The 18,936-nt window shown below is 47.2% G+C and overlaps 2 protein-coding genes across 2 annotated transcripts; one reads left to right on the forward strand and one right to left on the reverse strand.

Moving 5' to 3' along the window:
- Positions 1 to 8,841: 8,841 nt before the first annotated feature.
- On the forward strand, positions 8,842 to 13,099 carry LOC136486895 (14-3-3-like protein GF14-D). Its single transcript, XM_066483961.1, has 7 exons — positions 8,842 to 9,366; positions 10,089 to 10,167; positions 10,252 to 10,374; positions 11,204 to 11,320; positions 11,432 to 12,246; positions 12,387 to 12,503; positions 12,615 to 13,099. Exons 1-5 carry the CDS (start codon positions 8,948 to 8,950, stop codon positions 11,492 to 11,494), a joined length of 801 nt encoding a protein of 266 aa, XP_066340058.1. The 5' UTR covers positions 8,842 to 8,947; the 3' UTR covers positions 11,495 to 12,246; positions 12,387 to 12,503; positions 12,615 to 13,099.
- Positions 13,100 to 14,798: 1,699 nt separating this feature from the next.
- Positions 14,799 to 18,646, reverse strand: LOC136486896 (adagio-like protein 3). The gene is made up of 2 exons (XM_066483962.1): positions 18,216 to 18,646; positions 14,799 to 16,532 (listed from the first exon to the last, which is right to left on the reverse strand). Exons 1-2 carry the CDS (start codon positions 18,629 to 18,631, stop codon positions 14,945 to 14,947), a joined length of 2,004 nt encoding a protein of 667 aa, XP_066340059.1. The 5' UTR covers positions 18,632 to 18,646; the 3' UTR covers positions 14,799 to 14,944.
- Between the last annotated feature and the right edge of the window lie 290 nt (positions 18,647 to 18,936).

The following is an 18,936-nucleotide window of genomic DNA, read 5'->3' on the forward strand; positions in this document are numbered from 1 at the left end:
TGTCCTATAATTGGTCAGATTCCTAAAGGTGATGGGTAGATCAATCTGCCCAAGTGGAATGACCTGCTTTCCAGGCACGATGCCGTGGAAAGGCACCCTGGTCGACTGGATGCGCAATCGGTCGATGCCCATGGCGTCGAGCGTTTTAGCGTACATGATGTTGAGGCTGCTGCCTCCATCCATTGGCACCTTAGTAAGCTACTTTGTACCGATGAATGGGTTGACCATGAGTGAGTATCTTCCCGGCTGCGGGACACTTTCTAGGTGGTCAGTCTGATTAAAGGTTATGGTGGACTCTAACCATCAGAGGAACGAAGGCACGACCAGTTCAGCCGTATAGACCTCACAGCGCATAAGTTTCTAGCGACGCTTGGAGTCATAGGCCACCAATCCTCCAAAGATCATGAGTCTACCATCCAACATCAGAAATCCACCATCCTTCCCCACAGCATCATCTACAGCTGTCTTGGGCTCCTTCCTATGCTCCCCCTTATTGGAGCCTCCGGACAAGAACCGCTTTATGAGAACATAGCCCTTGTATAGGTGCTTGATGGGGAAAGTATGGTTTAGGCATGGCCCTTCAAGCAGCTTCTCAAAGTGGTTCGGGGTACCCTCAGTGGGCTTTCGACCCCCCTTGTAGTCAATAGTGGCCACGAGCAAGCCCTCGCGCCGCTACTTGTTCTTCTTGTTGGGGTAGTTGGAGGTGCCTTCGCTGGTGTCCTCGTCCCGCTTTGCCTTGCCCTTAGGGTAGTTGAAAATCACCTTGACCACCTCCTCACCCAAGGCATGGCTGGTGGCAATGTTGAGGAGCTCCTTGGTGGTTCGTGGACCCTTACGTCCCAGCTCGTGAACTAGGGACTCATAGGTGGTCCCAGATAGGAAAGCTCCTATGACATCGGCATTGGCGACGTTGGGCAGCTCGTTGCACTATCGGGAGAAGCACCGGATGTACCCACGAAGAGTTTCCTCGGACTTCTGTCGGTAGTTTTTAAGATCCCATAGGCTCCCAGGACACGCGTATGAGCCCTGAAAGTTTTTCATGAAGATCTTTTTTAGGTCCGCCCAACTTTGGATTCGGTTGGGTGGAAGGTGTTTCAACCATATTCACGCCGAATTGGCTAGGAACAATGGAAGGTTGCGGATAATAAAATTGTCACTATCCACTTCACCGGCTTGGCAAGCAAGCCGATAATCCTCAAGCCACAGCCCAGGGCTTTTCCCCGAAGTATTTTGGGATGTTGGTCAGTGGTCAGTACCATGGTGGGACGACGACATTGAGGATGTGTTGGCCAAAGGCCTGAGGTCCCAGCAAGTTAGGGCTCGAGCTTTGGTCCTCGCTGCTATTGTAGCGTTCGCCATGACAAGGGTGGTAGCCACGGCTAGCCTCCTCCCTCTCATTGTCGTGGGCATGCCTGTGGGCAGCCAGGGTGTCATGCAAGTCACGGTGGAGACCAAGACGCTCATGCACCGGAGCCACGGCATGCGCCCTGCTACCTCGCTGCACCTGGTGGACTGACATGTCCTAGTTGGGTCGCTCTGAGGGTGCACACTAGCTAGTGCCGAGCTCGTATTGTCAGGACAACAAGCTCTCGGCCTGCTATGCTGCCGCAGGCTAGAGTAGCGTGTGAATCTCACAATAGGGCCGATGATCCTTAGGCATCGTGGGGCCTGGAAGCCCTCGGAGCAAGGCCGCCATGGCAGCGATGTTCTAGATTGCCTGGGTGAAGTGTGGGAGGGCTTTGTCATCCTCGATGATCCTCTAGTTCACATCGCGGGCCATGGTGCGTGCACGCCTACCATCTCCGTGGTCCTTGATCTCTCGCTCGAGCTCCGCATGCTCCTGCTCGAGCTGGAGTCGTGCTTCTTTGAGCTCTTGGTGTTGCGCCCTTAGCTACTCTACCCACAGGCGAGGTGGCACCCCTACATCCCCCTTGACCTCATCATCAAGGTCATTTGTTAGGGTAGTCCCTCCCTTGCGGATGTTTTTGATGTATCCCTTAGGGGTACCTGCCATGAAACATTCTCACGAGGTGTCATGGCTCCCCTTGCTAGAGTCAGAGTCGAATGGCAACTCCGATTCTCTTACGAGAAGGTCGTGGAAAGATTCTACGACGTATTCAGTCATCCCCACAAACTCATCATTCATAGGGGATGGGGGCATGTGCTATGCCACAAGGTGGCCAATGGTCTCTCTAGCATTGCGCAGACCGAATGGGAGCGCTGTTGGGGTGCTCCGGATGAGGTATTCTGGTGAGAGCGGCTCTCCTCTGGTAAACTGTGTCATGACATTGGTGAACAAGAAGGTGAGGTGGCCTAGGTCCTCCCGAGATGATCGGGGTCCCAAGAAGGCACCGAGCTAGCGCTCTAGCCTCCTGTAATCGAAGCCGAGGAGCTGGCCGCTCTTAGGGGCGTGGGCCTCTGGTGCGTGCAGCTGTAGCTCCTCAAGCGCCTCGGTGATCGCGTCAAGGCCAGCATAGTGGAGAGGTTGGACGGTGATAGGAACCTGCACTAACTCTCCCTCTGTCGTAATGATGAAGTCCAGGTTCCCAAAGCGTACGTGCGCGCCCGGGACCTAGCTGACACCCGTGACTAGCCATCCGAGGCCTGACATGGACGTTGAGATGCTCAAAAAGCCCCTACCTGGTGCGTCAACTGTCGGTGTTTTTGGACCAATGATGAGTAAATTTATATTTGCACGTCTGGCTCGGATGGTGTGTTCAGAGGACACAAGGGTTTATACTAATTCGAGGAGAACGTCCCTACATCCAATTCGCTGCTACTCATGTTACCGGCACTTGGTTTATAGTAGGGGTTACAAACAGTCGAGAGAGGGAGAGGATCTCAAGTCTCTGGTGGAAGGAGTGAATAGGTGCTGAGAGCTCACTTGCTGCTCAGCCGTGTGCTCATGTCGCGCTCTCGTGTCTCAAGATCCTCCCCTATCTCGATCCCCCCTTCATGGGGTGCCATGCTTCCTCTTTTATAGGTGAAGGGAAAGCGCGGGTTACAGGGGAGGAAAAGGAAAAGAACAAGAGAGAGAGAAGAAGGCTTCTAGGGTTGTTGGGTCCTTCTTCTCCTTCATGTGGGTCCTGCTGGTCCTGTAGATGTCAACAGGGATGGCTCTATATCGTGGCCCTGTTCGTCACTAGTGCCATGCATAGGCGTCATCTGTCGGTCATGGCATTTCACTCCGTCCCGACGGACATCGTGGTGAACTAACGCGCCTATTAGCATCTGTACAAGGATTATGCAGAACAACACTGACACGTCCGACATTGTTCTTGATGTGAATACCCAGGTATGGCCCATCATGGCCATGGGTTATATAGAGGCGTGCTAGCCTCATCCCTGGCATCAAAGTTTTGACCTAGGCCCATACGCTTGGACCTGGAGTGGTTGGCAGTGGTATGGGTCCCCGTTGGATGAGACAGAACCCACGTCCTCTAGGTCGGGCGAGACAGAGCCCGCACCCAAGGGGTCGGGTAAGACAGAGCCCGTGACCTTGAGGTCGGGCGAGATAGAGCCTGCGGCCTTGGGGTCGAGCGAGACCTTTTAATACGTCTCGAGCCATCTGGGAAAGTTAGCGTGAGCACTAACTTCCTTACTTTGGGTATCCCTAATATCGATATCCGACACTTCTCTTCTTTTTCTTCTTGTTTCTCTCTTGAGCCTTCTTTCTTCTTTCCTTTGCTTCTTCTCCTCTAACCGCTGCTCCTCCTTCTTCTTCTCTCTTGCTTCTCTTTTAGCTTTCTTGCCTCCTTTCTTCTTCTTCTCTCATTATCATTAAGAGCTCTTTCGGTATCGGAAGCCTCAAGATGTGGTAGCGTGGTGTTGCTTGCTGTCAACAGTGCTCAGCTCGCTGTTGTCCGTGTCGACATCCACTCACTTCACGCCACTAGTTCCTCCTCCGGGCTCCATACCTCACGCGGTGAAGCACATATAAGGTAACCCGCTCTGATACTACATATAGGATCTCTGGTTGGCCTAAAGGTGGGATGAATAGGCCTATCAAAACAAACACTCAAACTTTTATCAAATTCACCCTATGGCACTGCCGCTCTGGAGGGTGGCACTATTGGACTGCGGCACTACTGGACCAGAACAGCAGCACTGTCGCACGTGCAGACAACTTTGAGTCACAGTTCAAAATCAGTGAATGAAAACTTAGATCAGAGAAATATCTCAGCCTACTATAGGTATGATTCTCATAGATCAAGAGCTAGAAATTGTAGGAACACCACATATAAGTAGATCGACTAAAAACCCTAGAAATCACCTCAACCAACAAATAAAATACAAGTAACGTAAATCAAGTACAAGTGACACAATGATTTATCTCGTAGTTCGGCTCATCACCAAGGCTTGACTACCTCCACGTTGTTGAGGTTAGCCACTAAGGCTTAGGGCTTTCCAACCCTTCCTCGTTCTCAAGTTAAGAGACTTAACTCTTGAGATGAGGGGTGAGTATACTAGCTTTAAGAGATGGTTACAAACCTCCTAGGACTGCTACACAAGTTGGCAAGCTCCACGGGCGACGCTCTAGCCGTCTTGGAGCCAAGCTCCAAGAGTAACAAACACAATCACCGACCAAAACGTGAACCAAGTGCCCTTTTGAGTTGAGGAATCAATGGAGCTGCTCTCTAATCGAGTTTTAGACCCTTTTCTCTTAAGAATTGATGGGGAAATCAATGTATTTGCTTGAGGCTCAAGATCACTAATGGAGGGAGAGAGGAGAGAGAGCCCCTTTTGCGTGCTGGAATGAGCAGGAGGAAGAAGATAGCCGTTGGGGAGGAAGAGGATGGGTATAAATACCCCTCAGCCACAACGATCACTTAAGTCACGGCAGTGCCGCCGCTTAAGTGCGGTAGTGCCGCACTATGGCAGTGCCTCTCTTCAGGTGCGGCAGTGCCGTACTAGTCAAGACAGTAAGGGTAAGAGTGAAGTTTAGGTTGTCTTGGTTGTAAATCTGATGATGCATGTATATGTTTGAGCGCTTGGTAGCACATGTTAGATTAAGCATTGTGTTCCCCTTTATAGTACGGCTTTTTCTATACTCAAATTCAAAATATAAAAGAATTTAAACCTCTTTTGAGTTTGAAGCCATCAACATTTGTAATTGGGGGCTCCTCCGATTTATGTAGCATCATCGAATATAAATTCCCTGCTTGTCATCTCGATAAATCTCATTAGTTCCTTAATTACATAGTCATTATTACCAAAACCTATAATTAGAGTTTGATTGCACTTTCCGAACTGTCTGCTTCACCTTGGTCACTGGCTGATTAGCTCCAACTCGTGAATGAAGCACTTCACAAAACAGTGAATAGAGAGCAGGCTCTGAAACTGACCCTCGTGTATAGCCTTACGTCTCATGTACTAGATCACCCAAAGGCGCACCACCACCCGCGTCAGGTTCTCGTGTGGTAGATGGTTCATTACCACCGAGTCGACCTATGGAACCTGTCTCAGGAGCTCCACGATCTCTTCTCTTTCTAGGCTCCACACATCTTGAAACATTACACTCAATCAGCGAGTGTTTCCATGAATCTGACCCCACACATAAAGAACATCTTTTGTTCGGTGCCATATTCCTTAGATGACAAACATCTCCCGTCGGTACAGAATTTTGGGCTAACAGCGTGTTGGCTGGTTGGTGCTGGTGTTGGTTTGGGCTGGCTGGTGCTGGTTTTTTGTGAGATGAAAATACTGTTGGCTGGTTGAATAAGCCCTGGCTGAAACCAACAAGCGAACATGGTGTAAATCTTCATAAGAACACACGCACCTTGGATGACACTCTAATCTTCCATAGTTCACTCCACCTTGGATGACACTACCATAGTTCATTCCTTTTTCTCTGAAGCAGGTGTTTGACCACCGTCCATATGCTCCTCCCAAGCATTTGCACCATCAGGGGCCGAACGCACCAAAAAGACCACAGATTTCTCAATGAACTAATCGTTTGGGGGTTTTTATATAGACATGGCCTCACAAACGAGAAGTGCTGTTGTAACAATTGTCTTAAGGCCCTCAAGGAGAAACGTTTGGCTGCTTCAGAGATAGTACAACACCATCGGTGGCGAGATTAGAGATGATATTTTTTTTTTTGTAAATTATAAGTCATTTAAGTTCTGTGTTAAGTTTTTTTACTTTATCTAGATTTTCAGAAAAATTTATAGACCACGGCTATGTCAAACAATTTTCACTAGATACATCACGAAATATACTTGACAATGATTCTTTTGATATGGTAGAGGTTAATACATTTTTTTTATAAATTTAATCAAATTAGATAAGTTCTAAGTCAAAACTGAGTCCTAATTTAGAACAAAGTCAAAACTCAGTCCGTCCGGAGCGCTAGAGTCCCGACGCTGCCACGCAGAGGGAGCGAATGAGCGCATAACGTGTCAGGCTCGCGAGGGAGCGCACCAGGAGTGGGCCCGTGTCGCCCTGGACGTCGCCCTGAACGTTGTCCACGCTATCAGCCGCTGCCCACGCGCAACCCATGTGCAACACCCGATGTACTTTTGAAACATCCAGATGCAACAGTTATAACATATAAAAGAAGACAACTAAAACACTTGAAACGAGCGTCTGAAACACTTGTGAAAATGTCTAAAAAACATTTGAAAAAAATTACAAACATATGCAACATCCAGATGAAACTACTCGCAAACATACGTATGAAACACCTTAAAACACTTGAAACATATGCTTTCAATATGCATGTATATTCAACATCTAAATCTACATTTTGCAACATTCAGATAAACCACTTGCAACATTCGTTTGGAACAGATGAAACATTTGGAACATACACTTGAAAGATAGGCCACGTTCGGCTTACCTTAAAAGCCAGCTTGTTCGGCTTCTTTTTTCAGCCGGAAGTAGTATTTTTCTCTCACAACAATTCAGCTTTGGCTTATTTTTTTCAACTAATTTCAGCCAAGCGAACCGGGGCTATACGTGTATAGCCATTACAACAATGTGCAACATCTCAATCTACTTTTGCAACATCGATATAACACTTCCAATATATTTCTGAAACATGTGAAAAAACTTAAACATACTATTGCAACATGTGTTTTTATTGTAGCATCTGCTTGCTGCTTGAACAATGGAGGCTCGTCGACGCGGAGCTCGACGCCAGCGTAGAGTTCGATGCCGTGGAGTGGCGCGGAGGTCACCGATGTGGAGCTCGTCGGCGGCACAAACCTCGACAGGGGTGAGGGTAGGCGGATGGAGCGCGAACGCGATGGGAGGCGCAAGTCTGGGTGGGGGCACCAAGGCGGCCACCAGGTGGGACCGCGCGGCTGAGGGTGGGATCCATCCTAAGACCGTGTCTGGAACGAAGGAAAATCGTAGGAAAAGTAGAGGATTCGGTTCCAGAGGAAAGGAACTGCGTCCGCGCGTTTGGAACAAAGTAATTCAGCAAAACCTTTCCAGAGGAATGGTGACAAGGCGTGTACTTTTGGAGAAAAAAAAAGAATGCGGTGAGACCTCTTGGAAAACTTTCCTGCAATGCTCGTGCGCTAACAAGCTCGTCGCAGCGTTTTTCTTGTATTTTAGATTCATGTGTTCTAAACATCCCTTCTAGTTATTTTTCACGTTTTTCTTTTCTTCTGTTTTACCACTACACAATCATCCCATTCCTGCGTTTTTTCCTATTCCCGTATTTTTTATTTCTGTCTTCCAAACAGACCCTAAAGCAGGGGAGCACAACGCGCTAAGCGAGCACATAAGGCTATCCGCACCCGTCGACCTCTATTTCTATCTCTAAAAAGGAATATTCTATTCTAGTCATCGAGATTCTTACTCTATATCAATTTCTCCCGCATCCGTGTTATCTCTATTTCATACTCTATACCTACTATTCCATATTTTATTTCCCTCCTTCTCCTTTCTCTCTCACCAACTCTCTCTCTGCGCTCAGTACATTTAGCGTGTCCCTCGCTAGGCGCTGTCTGTAGCGGTTCCTTCGCGGCCGGTACGCTAACAGGGCCATTTGCAGGCCCGCGGTGCGGGCGCGCGCGTCACGCTACCGCGAGGTGCAGGTCGCGGTGCGGATAGCCTAACGCGGGCGAGACGCTGAGCGAACGGACGTCTTACTGATGACCTATAAGATTTTTAGATTTTGCAATACATCTACCATCTCAATCGAAAATACAAACACCGGGTGCATCTTTGTAAGCTACGGACGTACTACTGTATAACCGAAGTTTTATATATTGAAAAACTACTGTACTAAGGCCTTGTTTAGATGCCATCTAAATTCCAAGTTTTTTCACTCTCTTTCTATCACATCAATTTTTAGCCGCTTACATGGAGTATTAAATATAGGTAAAAAAAATAACTAATTACACAGTTTAATTAAAAATCACGAGATAAATCTTTTGAGCCTAGTTGATCCATGATTGAACAATATTTATCAAATAAGACGAAAATAATACTATTTATTGGGTTCATTTTTTTTTTTTCAATCTAAATGAGGCCTAATTTGAATGGCAGAGGCTTCACCGCCCATCCCATCCCCCAGATTGACCGCCCAAGCCTCTGCACCTCATGTGCGTCGCCCACTCCTCGTTCGCACAGCAAACACCATCGCCACCCAACCAGAAATCCTCACGTGTTCCACCGACCACGCCCCGTCCACCCACCTCCCCGCCACACTTGCGACCACACACCCTGCCCCCGCACCGATCCCCGCGGCGCGCGCCACGCTCCTTTGACCGCCACGTCATCCCACTGCCATGCGGGCCCCGCACCCCGCGCGCGGCCCTCCTCAAATGCCCCCACCCCTCGCCTCCCCACCTCCGCACAAACGCGTCGTTTCCGCCCCCTCCACAGGATCCTCTGCGCCACCGCAACCGTGTGACCCCGCCCGTGCCGCCGCCGCCGCCGGCGATCTAGATCCGCCGACCCGTCCCACCCCACCCCACCCCCGCTCGCAGCCATGTCGCCGTCGGAGCCGACGCGAGAGGAGAGCGTGTACATGGCCAAGCTGGCGGAGCAGGCGGAGCGGTACGAGGAGATGGTCGAGTTCATGGAGCGCGTGGCGCGCTCCGCGGGCGGCGCAGGGGGCGGTGAGGAGCTCTCCGTGGAGGAGCGCAACCTGCTGTCCGTCGCCTACAAGAACGTCATCGGCGCCCGCAGGGCCTCGTGGCGGATCATCTCCTCCATCGAGCAGAAGGAGGAGGGCCGCGGGAACGAGGCGCACGCCGCCTCCATCCGCGCCTACCGCTCCAAGATCGAGGCCGAGCTCGCCCGCATCTGCGACGGCATCCTCGCGCTGCTCGACTCCCACCTCGTCCCATCCGCCGGCACCGCCGAGTCCAAGGTCTTCTACCTCAAGATGAAGGGCGACTACCACAGGTATACCATTACCGCTAGCAGATCTCGCTTTTTCTTCCGCGTATATCCACCTTTAGAGTCTAGACTATGCGATCTATTTATGGAGTGGCCGAGGAGGGAGGTTTGTTGGTGGCTGTACGAGCGATCTTTATATGCGATGTGACGGAGCTGATGGATTTTCCCTTAGTATATATATATTTTTTGTGATAGATTTTCCCTTAGTATATGATGATGTATCTTTGTGTTAGGGATTTAGATTAGCGGGGGTTTTGAGTCCTTATTTATTGCTGGTTTTATTTATTATCTGTGGGGGCACCACGATCTGATTTGGAGCCTTTGTATATATGGACCATGGTAGTTGTGGTTTGGAGAAGTCAGAACTTAAGATCTGTATGCAGATGTTTTGTGTGGGGATGACAGGGGTCTGAGTGATGATTAGGTCTAAATTTAAAGCGTGATCTCTCTTTTTTTTTGAATTTTTTTGTGGGTTACACTCTTTTTATTTGTGGTGTTAGACAAAAGATAGAAAGGGAAAGCGATTGTGGTGCCTGTGACGTTATTGAGTGAGGTTGTTTTCCTTATTTATGGTGCATGCTGAGGTTCCTATCTATGAAATTGTCTATGATACATGATGATGTGCTGTCTCCTAGTTTAGGATATGAATTCATGTTCCATGGATGTTTTTTTACCCCCTACTGCACGTATGTCTTGGTATCTGATTTCTCCTCATGATGATTTTGCAGGTACCTTGCTGAGTTCAAGTCAGGTGCAGAGAGGAAGGATGCTGCGGAGAGCACCATGAATGCTTACAAAGCTGCTCAGGTTTGATCTTTGTGTACATGTTGATAGGTTGACTGTGCATATCTTGTTAATTGAGATTCATTGTTGTTGGTTTTTGGTTTGTAGGATATTGCTCTTGCTGATCTGGCTCCAACCCACCCCATCAGGCTTGGGCTGGCACTCAACTTCTCAGTGTTTTACTATGAGATCCTGAACTCCCCTGATCGAGCTTGCAACCTTGCAAAACAGGTTTGCTTCTTGTCCTTCCATCTCCCTTAGTGATTTATTTTCATTTTGAGACATGATGTCTCCTAGATTGTATAGCTGGACAACCGGCGGAGTGCATAGACAGCCTCTGTATCTATCTGCTTATGTAGGGTCTGGTTTGTTCAATAAAAGATGGTGCAAAGGAAATAGTTCACATGTAGGTGATGATATATGATGCTAGGGATTTGTAGATTATAGTAACTTGTTTTAAATTGGTATTGCAAGCAAAACTTGATTGATGGCCATCACCGCTAGTCTGCAACTTACATGTTGTTGGCCCTCTATATGGAATTACTGGTTTGTGGTGAACTATAGATCCCTAGACTTGAACTACTTTGCATCCCCGAACAAATTTTCTAGCACTCTATTGGGGGATTACTGTTTGTGTGTACACAGGTTCGTGTTCTGCATGCGTATTTACTGAAACATTATCTCTTACTATTAGGTGTGTCATATTCAAGTAATGGATCTAATTACTCTGGGATGCAAACAAATGCTTGCTGTTGTTTCTTCACTCAATTTGTCATGTTTTGTTGCATACATTTTCTATTTCATGTTGAACATTGACAAGCTACAACCTAATGATTATAAGTCACCTAGAGAATTCTCAATTTCCCTTCTATGATGGCTAGACTGATTAACTGGTCTAGAATACATAAAGTTGGACAGAGGTCAGTCTTCATATAGTACTTCAGATGACAGATGCATTCCTAGGCAACGAAGTAGTACACTTGATGTTGTCATCAATCTAAGCATCCTTCACTTAATATTTGCTGGAGTTGACTTGAATTAAATTCAATGTTTGTTGTAGGCTTTTGATGAGGCAATCTCTGAGCTAGACAGCCTGGGAGAGGAGTCCTACAAGGACAGCACTCTGATCATGCAGCTCCTGCGTGACAACTTGACCCTATGGACTTCCGACACCAACGTGAGTTTCTTCTTTCCCACAGAATTGTTAAGCATGTGACCTTTGGCTCTCTTTGCCCATCATCACTAGTCATGGTTCTCATGTGACCTTGGTTCTTTCTTTCCTCATCAGGAGGATGGTGGCGATGAGATCAAGGAAGCTGCTGCCCCAAAAGAATCCGCAGAGGGTCAGTAAGATGTACTGGATCCCCTGACCTGATGCGTCTGCTGATGTTGGGGAGTGACCAGGACCGCTGCTGTTCTTGAATTCTGATAGCTAATCTTCTAGTATATCTTGTGTTGTTGTCTTCCGTCATCGCACGCACCAGTGTATGCGATGGAGCTGCTGCTATTGCTGCTGTTTTAATTAAGCACTCTAGATTGTCATGCCGCACGCTTTGTTTCGGTTTCAAGTCGATAAATGATGGCTGGATGCTTGTTTTCGTGCTCCAAGCCGGCCACCAGGAAAAAGACCTGCTTCTCTTGTGTTGCAGCGTTGTGTTAGAATGACCTACGGAGTATTTGACTTGACAGACCTGCTGCCGAGTGGTATTCTGTTATGATGACTTTTGCAAAGCTATTTGGCTTAATGTCCCAGAATAATCTGAATTGGCTGCATTGGAATTGTGTGTGGTCGCTACTGGAACTAGACAACATAGTTGTCGGCATTTCTTCCTAGCGTGTCTTGTGGCCGCATGCACGCACATCGGCTTTTAGGCCGTGCCCGTTGTGGCATCTGATGCGCATCTTTGGGTGTATGGACCAAGAATCATGCAGGTTCGATGCATAGTGGGAATACTCAATAGTTCCACTAGTGCAATATGCAAGGCGATATCTGCACTTCGCTATTGGCACGAAAGATGATGTAGATGCCAGGAGTCATCCAGTTGAGATTACCGCCCTCGTCAGTACTAGCGTGTTGTCTAGAATACATAAAGTTGGACAGAGGTCAGTCTTCATATAGTACTTCAGATGACAGATGCATTCCTAGGCAACGAAGTAGTACACTTGATGTTGTCATCAATCTAAGCATCCTTCACTTAATATTTGCTGGAGTTGACTTGAATTAAATTCAATGTTTGTTGTAGGCTTTTGATGAGGCAATCTCTGAGCTAGACAGCCTGGGAGAGGAGTCCTACAAGGACAGCACTCTGATCATGCAGCTCCTGCGTGACAACTTGACCCTATGGACTTCCGACACCAACGTGAGTTTCTTCTTTCCCACAGAATTGTTAAGCATGTGACCTTTGGCTCTCTTTGCCCATCATCACTAGTCATGGTTCTCATGTGACCTTGGTTCTTTCTTTCCTCATCAGGAGGATGGTGGCGATGAGATCAAGGAAGCTGCTGCCCCAAAAGAATCCGCAGAGGGTCAGTAAGATGTACTGGATCCCCTGACCTGATGCGTCTGCTGATGTTGGGGAGTGACCAGGACCGCTGCTGTTCTTGAATTCTGATAGCTAATCTTCTAGTATATCTTGTGTTGTTGTCTTCCGTCATCGCACGCACCAGTGTATGCGATGGAGCTGCTGCTATTGCTGCTGTTTTAATTAAGCACTCTAGATTGTCATGCCGCACGCTTTGTTTCGGTTTCAAGTCGATAAATGATGGCTGGATGCTTGTTTTCGTGCTCCAAGCCGGCCACCAGGAAAAAGACCTGCTTCTCTTGTGTTGCAGCGTTGTGTTAGAATGACCTACGGAGTATTTGACTTGACAGACCTGCTGCCGAGTGGTATTCTGTTATGATGACTTTTGCAAAGCTATTTGGCTTAATGTCCCAGAATAATCTGAATTGGCTGCATTGGAATTGTGTGTGGTCGCTACTGGAACTAGACAACATAGTTGTCGGCATTTCTTCCTAGCGTGTCTTGTGGCCGCATGCACGCACATCGGCTTTTAGGCCGTGCCCGTTGTGGCATCTGATGCGCATCTTTGGGTGTATGGACCAAGAATCATGCAGGTTCGATGCATAGTGGGAATACTCAATAGTTCCACTAGTGCAATATGCAAGGCGATATCTGCACTTCGCTATTGGCACGAAAGATGATGTAGATGCCAGGAGTCATCCAGTTGAGATTACCGCCCTCGTCAGTACTAGCGTGTTGAGTGCGTTCTTAACTCGTTTTCCTTTTCTCCCAACTATTTTTTTACGAAACGTCAAAGCCCGTAGATTCCAATGTCTCCTGTCTTCATTTCGTCGTCTTTTAAGTCTCACGCGATGACAACGTAGACATCAATTTTTCCAAGACTACTAATTCAAAGCATGGAAAAAAAATAGCGGGCTATAGCGGTGAGAGAAGCCTGCCGCTAAGCTATTGGTCTTTTTAACGCTACGACGATTTTTGCCGCTATTTGCCGCTATAGCGCCACTAAACGCTATGACAATTTTTTACTTATTAATTATCATTTGCTACTAATTTGGTATTTTGGACGGTTAAACTTTCATAAATCATGTTGTAATGTCATTTGGCATTTGTTAATGTTACCTAGAATTGTGGAACCTTAGAAACATATTTGTATTCATCGAATTTCATATTTGCCATATTTTTTTTATCAATTACTGGTGTTTTTCATATTTTTTTTATAAAAACGCTATCTGGCATAGCGGCGCTATAGCTGCATAGCTTCTGGAAAAAAATTGCCGCTATTTTAAACGGTGATTCAAAGTGATGAGACCATCTTTCAACAATGCCCATTCAAAGAGATGGGACCATCTATATCATGTAGCATAATAGGTTGTTTTAGTTTTGTGAAAGTCTCTTAATTTTGACTAAGTTTAAAAAATATATTTTAAAATCTGTACCAAAAAATTATTGATAGTACACTTGTTTAAAATTGTAGCGGATGGTGCACTTATAGTATTGCAGTTGATGGTGCACTTATTCAGTATTGTATATGTTAATGAGATATTTCATAAACTTAGTTAATTTTAAAATAGAAGAATATGACTTGCAACAAATTAAAACAACAAACGCATTAACGCAGGAAGTGATATTGACCATGGGCCTTTGGAGTTGCCATCACAGCACTTGTCTTTTCAATCAAACATCACATAAAAAAAGAAAACATCCAAACACCGCGATTTCGACAAGACATCAATACCATAAACTGAATCAGCGGCCAATTTCATACCTACAAACTGAAGCAACGCTATATTTTAAATATGATTTTCATACCTACAGTACAAAGCAGTGCATCGATAGTCAAATTTGACAGAGACGTGAAGACAAAAATAAGAGTACAAGACATTGGAACTGACGACATTGGCATGTAAATTGACAATGCAGTGTTTCAACTTTTTTGGGTTTTTTGAGACATGAAAATACAAACACACACACACACACACATATATATATATATATATATATATATATATATATATATATATATATATATATATATATATATATATATATATATATATATATATATATATATATATATATATATATATATATATAGACCGATGAAAGAAAACTTCTCCGATGACAACAAAATAGACTAAACTCTTCTAGACTAACTTTTTTTAACCAATTTCTGCTAATTTTTCTTATACTGATACACAACATATAAACAGACTGGAAGTAGATACGAATAATAGCATTAGGGTGTAAAACAGATGAACCATGTGCAAGGACGAAGCTAGTCAGTCGTCCTCGTCGGGCCTGCTTGCTAGGCAGAGCTCATGTAGCTCGTTCAGTATCCATTCCTCCCCTGTGTGGCCTCCGAGAACCAGGACCCTGGTGCCGCCAACCACGCAGGTGCTGTGCCCCCAGGCGAACTTCGGTGGCTGGCCGGGTACATTCAGGATCCTCCATGTCGGCTTCTCCTCTGCGGGATCGATCAGGAACAGCTGCGCAGGGGAGTGGAGTCCCGCAATCGAGCCCCCAAATATGATGATCCGTCCACAGGGCAGGCTCACTGCGACGTGATCGAGCCTTGGTGGCGGGCCGACATTTGGGAATCCAGTCGTCGCCAACTGTCTCCACTGCGGACTATCTTCGCTAACATCCATTGAGTAGGCGTCGCTGGAGCGCAGTCGGAGCGAGCCGCTCTTTGCCAGTCCACCAAACATGAACAGTTTAGTTGTACCATAGACAGACATGGTGTGGCCGAGGCGGGATGGAGGTGACCAGGATGTAGGAATCTCCCTCCATGCAGGTTTCTCCTTTGTGAGGTCAAGGAGGAAGGTGTCGCTGAGAAGAACACCAGACTCGGTGCAGCCACCTGATACGACGAGCTTCGAACCATCCAGGGTGCATGAGCTGTGCCAAGACCGTGGCAGTGGAGGACCCTCGCTTGCAACCTCCCTCCATGTTGGCTGCTGAGCATCAAGGTCAAGGACAAAGACATCGTTGAGCAAACCTTGCTGTCCGCAGCCTCCAAATACTACCAGCCATGACCCATTCAGCCATGATAGAGTGTGCCCCCACCGGCCAGGTGGAGAGGCAGAAACCTTGACGCGGCGCCATTCTGGCCTTGCAGCCTCCAAGTTAAGCACAAATGTATCATCCATAGGCTGCATGTTGACACCCTCCCCTCCGAAAAGGACAAGACGGTTACCAACAGCGCAGGCACTGAAGTTGCATCGGGAAGGCTCAACGCGCCCTCCAACTGTGAACTTCCTCCATGAGGCTGCCTCAAGAGTTGTTAACTCTCTTGCAAGACGACCCCATCCTACCATCTTGGTGCTCATCTCAAGCCTGACAGTGACATCCCTTCCCCATGCGTTCTGGCAGACCATCTTCCTCAGGTAATCATTCTTGGTTAGTTCATGCATTCTGGTACAGACTGATCCAATGGATGCAACATCTCTTGGTGACAGGCGAGATAGAATGTTGTGTGCAAGAACTTCGTCTGACAATTGAAGTATACCACAGTGGTCTGAACTCTGGATTTTTGGAGCATGCTCATGGGAAGCTGAGTTCAGATCTTGAATGCTGAGCCTGTTGTTGGACTGTTGCTTATACACCGGATATGATACGCTGCTGAGATCGATGTTTGCCTCAGAGAATAGCTGGATTCCAATAACATGTGTCACATAGCCATCATCCCCATGCATAGGAATGAGCCTTAATCTATTGTAAAGTGGAGCACCATCCTTCCGGAAATTCAGCAGCTCGCCTTGGAATTCAATCCCCTCATTGAGGCATCGCCGAATCTCTGAAACAACCATGGGATCAACAAGGGGATGTCGCCTTTGGGCACGTGGATCCCGAAATTGTAGGAATCGGCTGAAAGACAAGTTTGAGTGAACACAGTTCGTGAGATGCTTCAATAGGCCCTCTGTCAAGTTTGTCAGTGTTAGCAATTTTAAAGTTGTACAAGCAAGAAAGCAAGCAGAAAATAACTACTACTACTACCTCTATCCCAAATTATAAGACGTTTTGGCTTTTCTAGACACACACTTTTGCGATGCACTTAGATATACACTGTCTAAATACATAGTAAAAGCAATGTATCTAAAAAGCCAAAACTCCTTATAATTTGGAGTGGAGGAAGTACAAGATGTTATAACATAAAATCATTTGGATCGACTAGCCTGACAAAAGATAAATGACTTCTCTCGGCTTCCATGTGGATGTTCATTGTCTTATGTCAACATTAACAGGAAACAAGTTCCAAAATTGGCCGTTACCATGCTGCTTTCGCACAACATTTGAATTTCTAAAAATTTCACTACTGAACTTCTTAAGTAGATCTGATGCTAAATGCCTAGACAACTTCAAACTGGATCCAATGATTTCTATTCAACATAATCATATGAAGTAAACTGGAATTCCCAATGATTTCCCAATCTTTCACTAACATCCAATTTCAGATAACAGGATTTTACAACCAGGCTTCAAATCAACCACCTGCTCAGGTGCTCACCCAGTTTGGCATGGCCTACAAATCTTTTTTGTAGACCCAGATATGCTAGGTATTATTCTTGAATAATTCCTCTCTCTATGTGCAAGTGGCCAACTTAGAAGTGCAACCTAACTACTTAAGTATCAAACAAAATATCTTTAGAAGTGCAACCTAAGTATCAAGCAAAATATCTAATAGGTAACCATCAAAATGCTCTTTAATCCCCCCCCCCCCCCCCCCCTGGCTGCCTCTTCTACTCACAAGAAAACCAAAATGGATCAGGCAGTGGTACTACGCGATCCAAACCTATATTATTTACAATCCTCAGTCGATAAATTTACCTACAACATGAACAAACTCAAACTAAATCTGATCTCAGGAGACCCTGTCTACGTGTTTTTTCTGCATATGCGCAATAAATATTTTTTTTTTAAACTTTACCAATCACATTGCTTGTGTGATTACTCTTATACCAACATGGGCAGTGGACCATCAAATTATTTCAGTACTGTCACCATTAACCATTACTCAGAGGCAGGCTGCATACCGGATCAACACATGAGAATCACTCAAATTGACACCAGCTGCCTAAATCCCATGGTGCGGGAGGCCATGCTTCGATTAAAGCATTAAGCATCAGAAAATTCTTAGTTCACAAAACTGTCCAATCAAAAGCCATAACCACATTCTAGAATCCTACTAAGAAGCAAGCACCTGCTTCTGCTCATTTCTGTCTTTTGCCGAAGCCACCGTGAACACGCACGCCATTTGGTCAGAAGATTGACAACCTAATGCGAATGTGTGATGGGCTCTAGCTTTACTACGCGGATCCTGAAATCTAGAGAGGACTGCACGAACGCCGTGACGCGGTTTGTAATGAAAATAAAATCCTAATCCTGTCGCAACGAGCAGCGACTCTGTGGTTCCAGCTGCCGCTCGCAAGAGAGTCGCCAAGCAAGCAAGCGGCATTCCCGAGCATCCCGAATTTGCCAATCCCCAAGCAGAGGAAAAACAGAGCAGGAAACAGAGCGGAGAAGGCCGGGAGCAGAGCAGAGAGCACTGACCAGTTGCGCCCGAGCACCTCGTGCGCGCGGTACCCCGTGGCGGCCTCGAAGGCGGCGTTGACGTAGATGACGGGGAAGTCGACCTCCGCCGCGTCCGCCACGACGATCGCCGCCGCCCTGGGCTCCCCGAGCCCCGCCGCCGGCGGCGCCCCCCACTGCGGCCACCCCAGCTCCGCCTCCGCGTCCACCTCCATCCCGTCCTCCTCCTCCTCCTCCTCCCACAGCCTCATCCGCTTCACCGCCACGGCGCCGTCAAACATGCGAGGCCGGTCGCCGCCCACACCCCCCTTTCTCTCTCCTCGGCGTGCGCCCGTGGTTTGGTGCGGGAGGAAAAAAAAGGGAGATTCTGCCAGGGCGGGGAGATATTTCTGCGCTTGGATTTTATAGGCGCGGGACGAGCCGCAGAAAAGGGGCATGGTTGCAGGTTATTTACGGGACCTGCCACGCGAGGCAGGCGGAAAATATCTCCCGCGGAGGCGGTAGTAGGGTGGGCCCGCGCCAGGTGGGGCTGGTGGACCAGGGACGGGATGCCCAACCCCAATCCAACGGTGCACCGTGGGTTTCCTTCGCTTCGCAGGGAAGAAGAAGAGGCGGGGGAGTGGGGCCCGCAGAGTAACCACGGCCGGTGGCAGCACCTCCCAACAGTACTCCTTTTGAAAATTGGAATATAGGGTATTGCCCTTTTTTTTTTACCTAAGAAATTGCTTTTCCTTAACCTTTC

Source organism: Miscanthus floridulus, chromosome 10, assembly GCF_019320115.1.
Source record: "Miscanthus floridulus cultivar M001 chromosome 10, ASM1932011v1, whole genome shotgun sequence".
In the NCBI taxonomy this organism is placed as follows: domain Eukaryota; kingdom Viridiplantae; phylum Streptophyta; class Magnoliopsida; order Poales; family Poaceae; genus Miscanthus; species Miscanthus floridulus.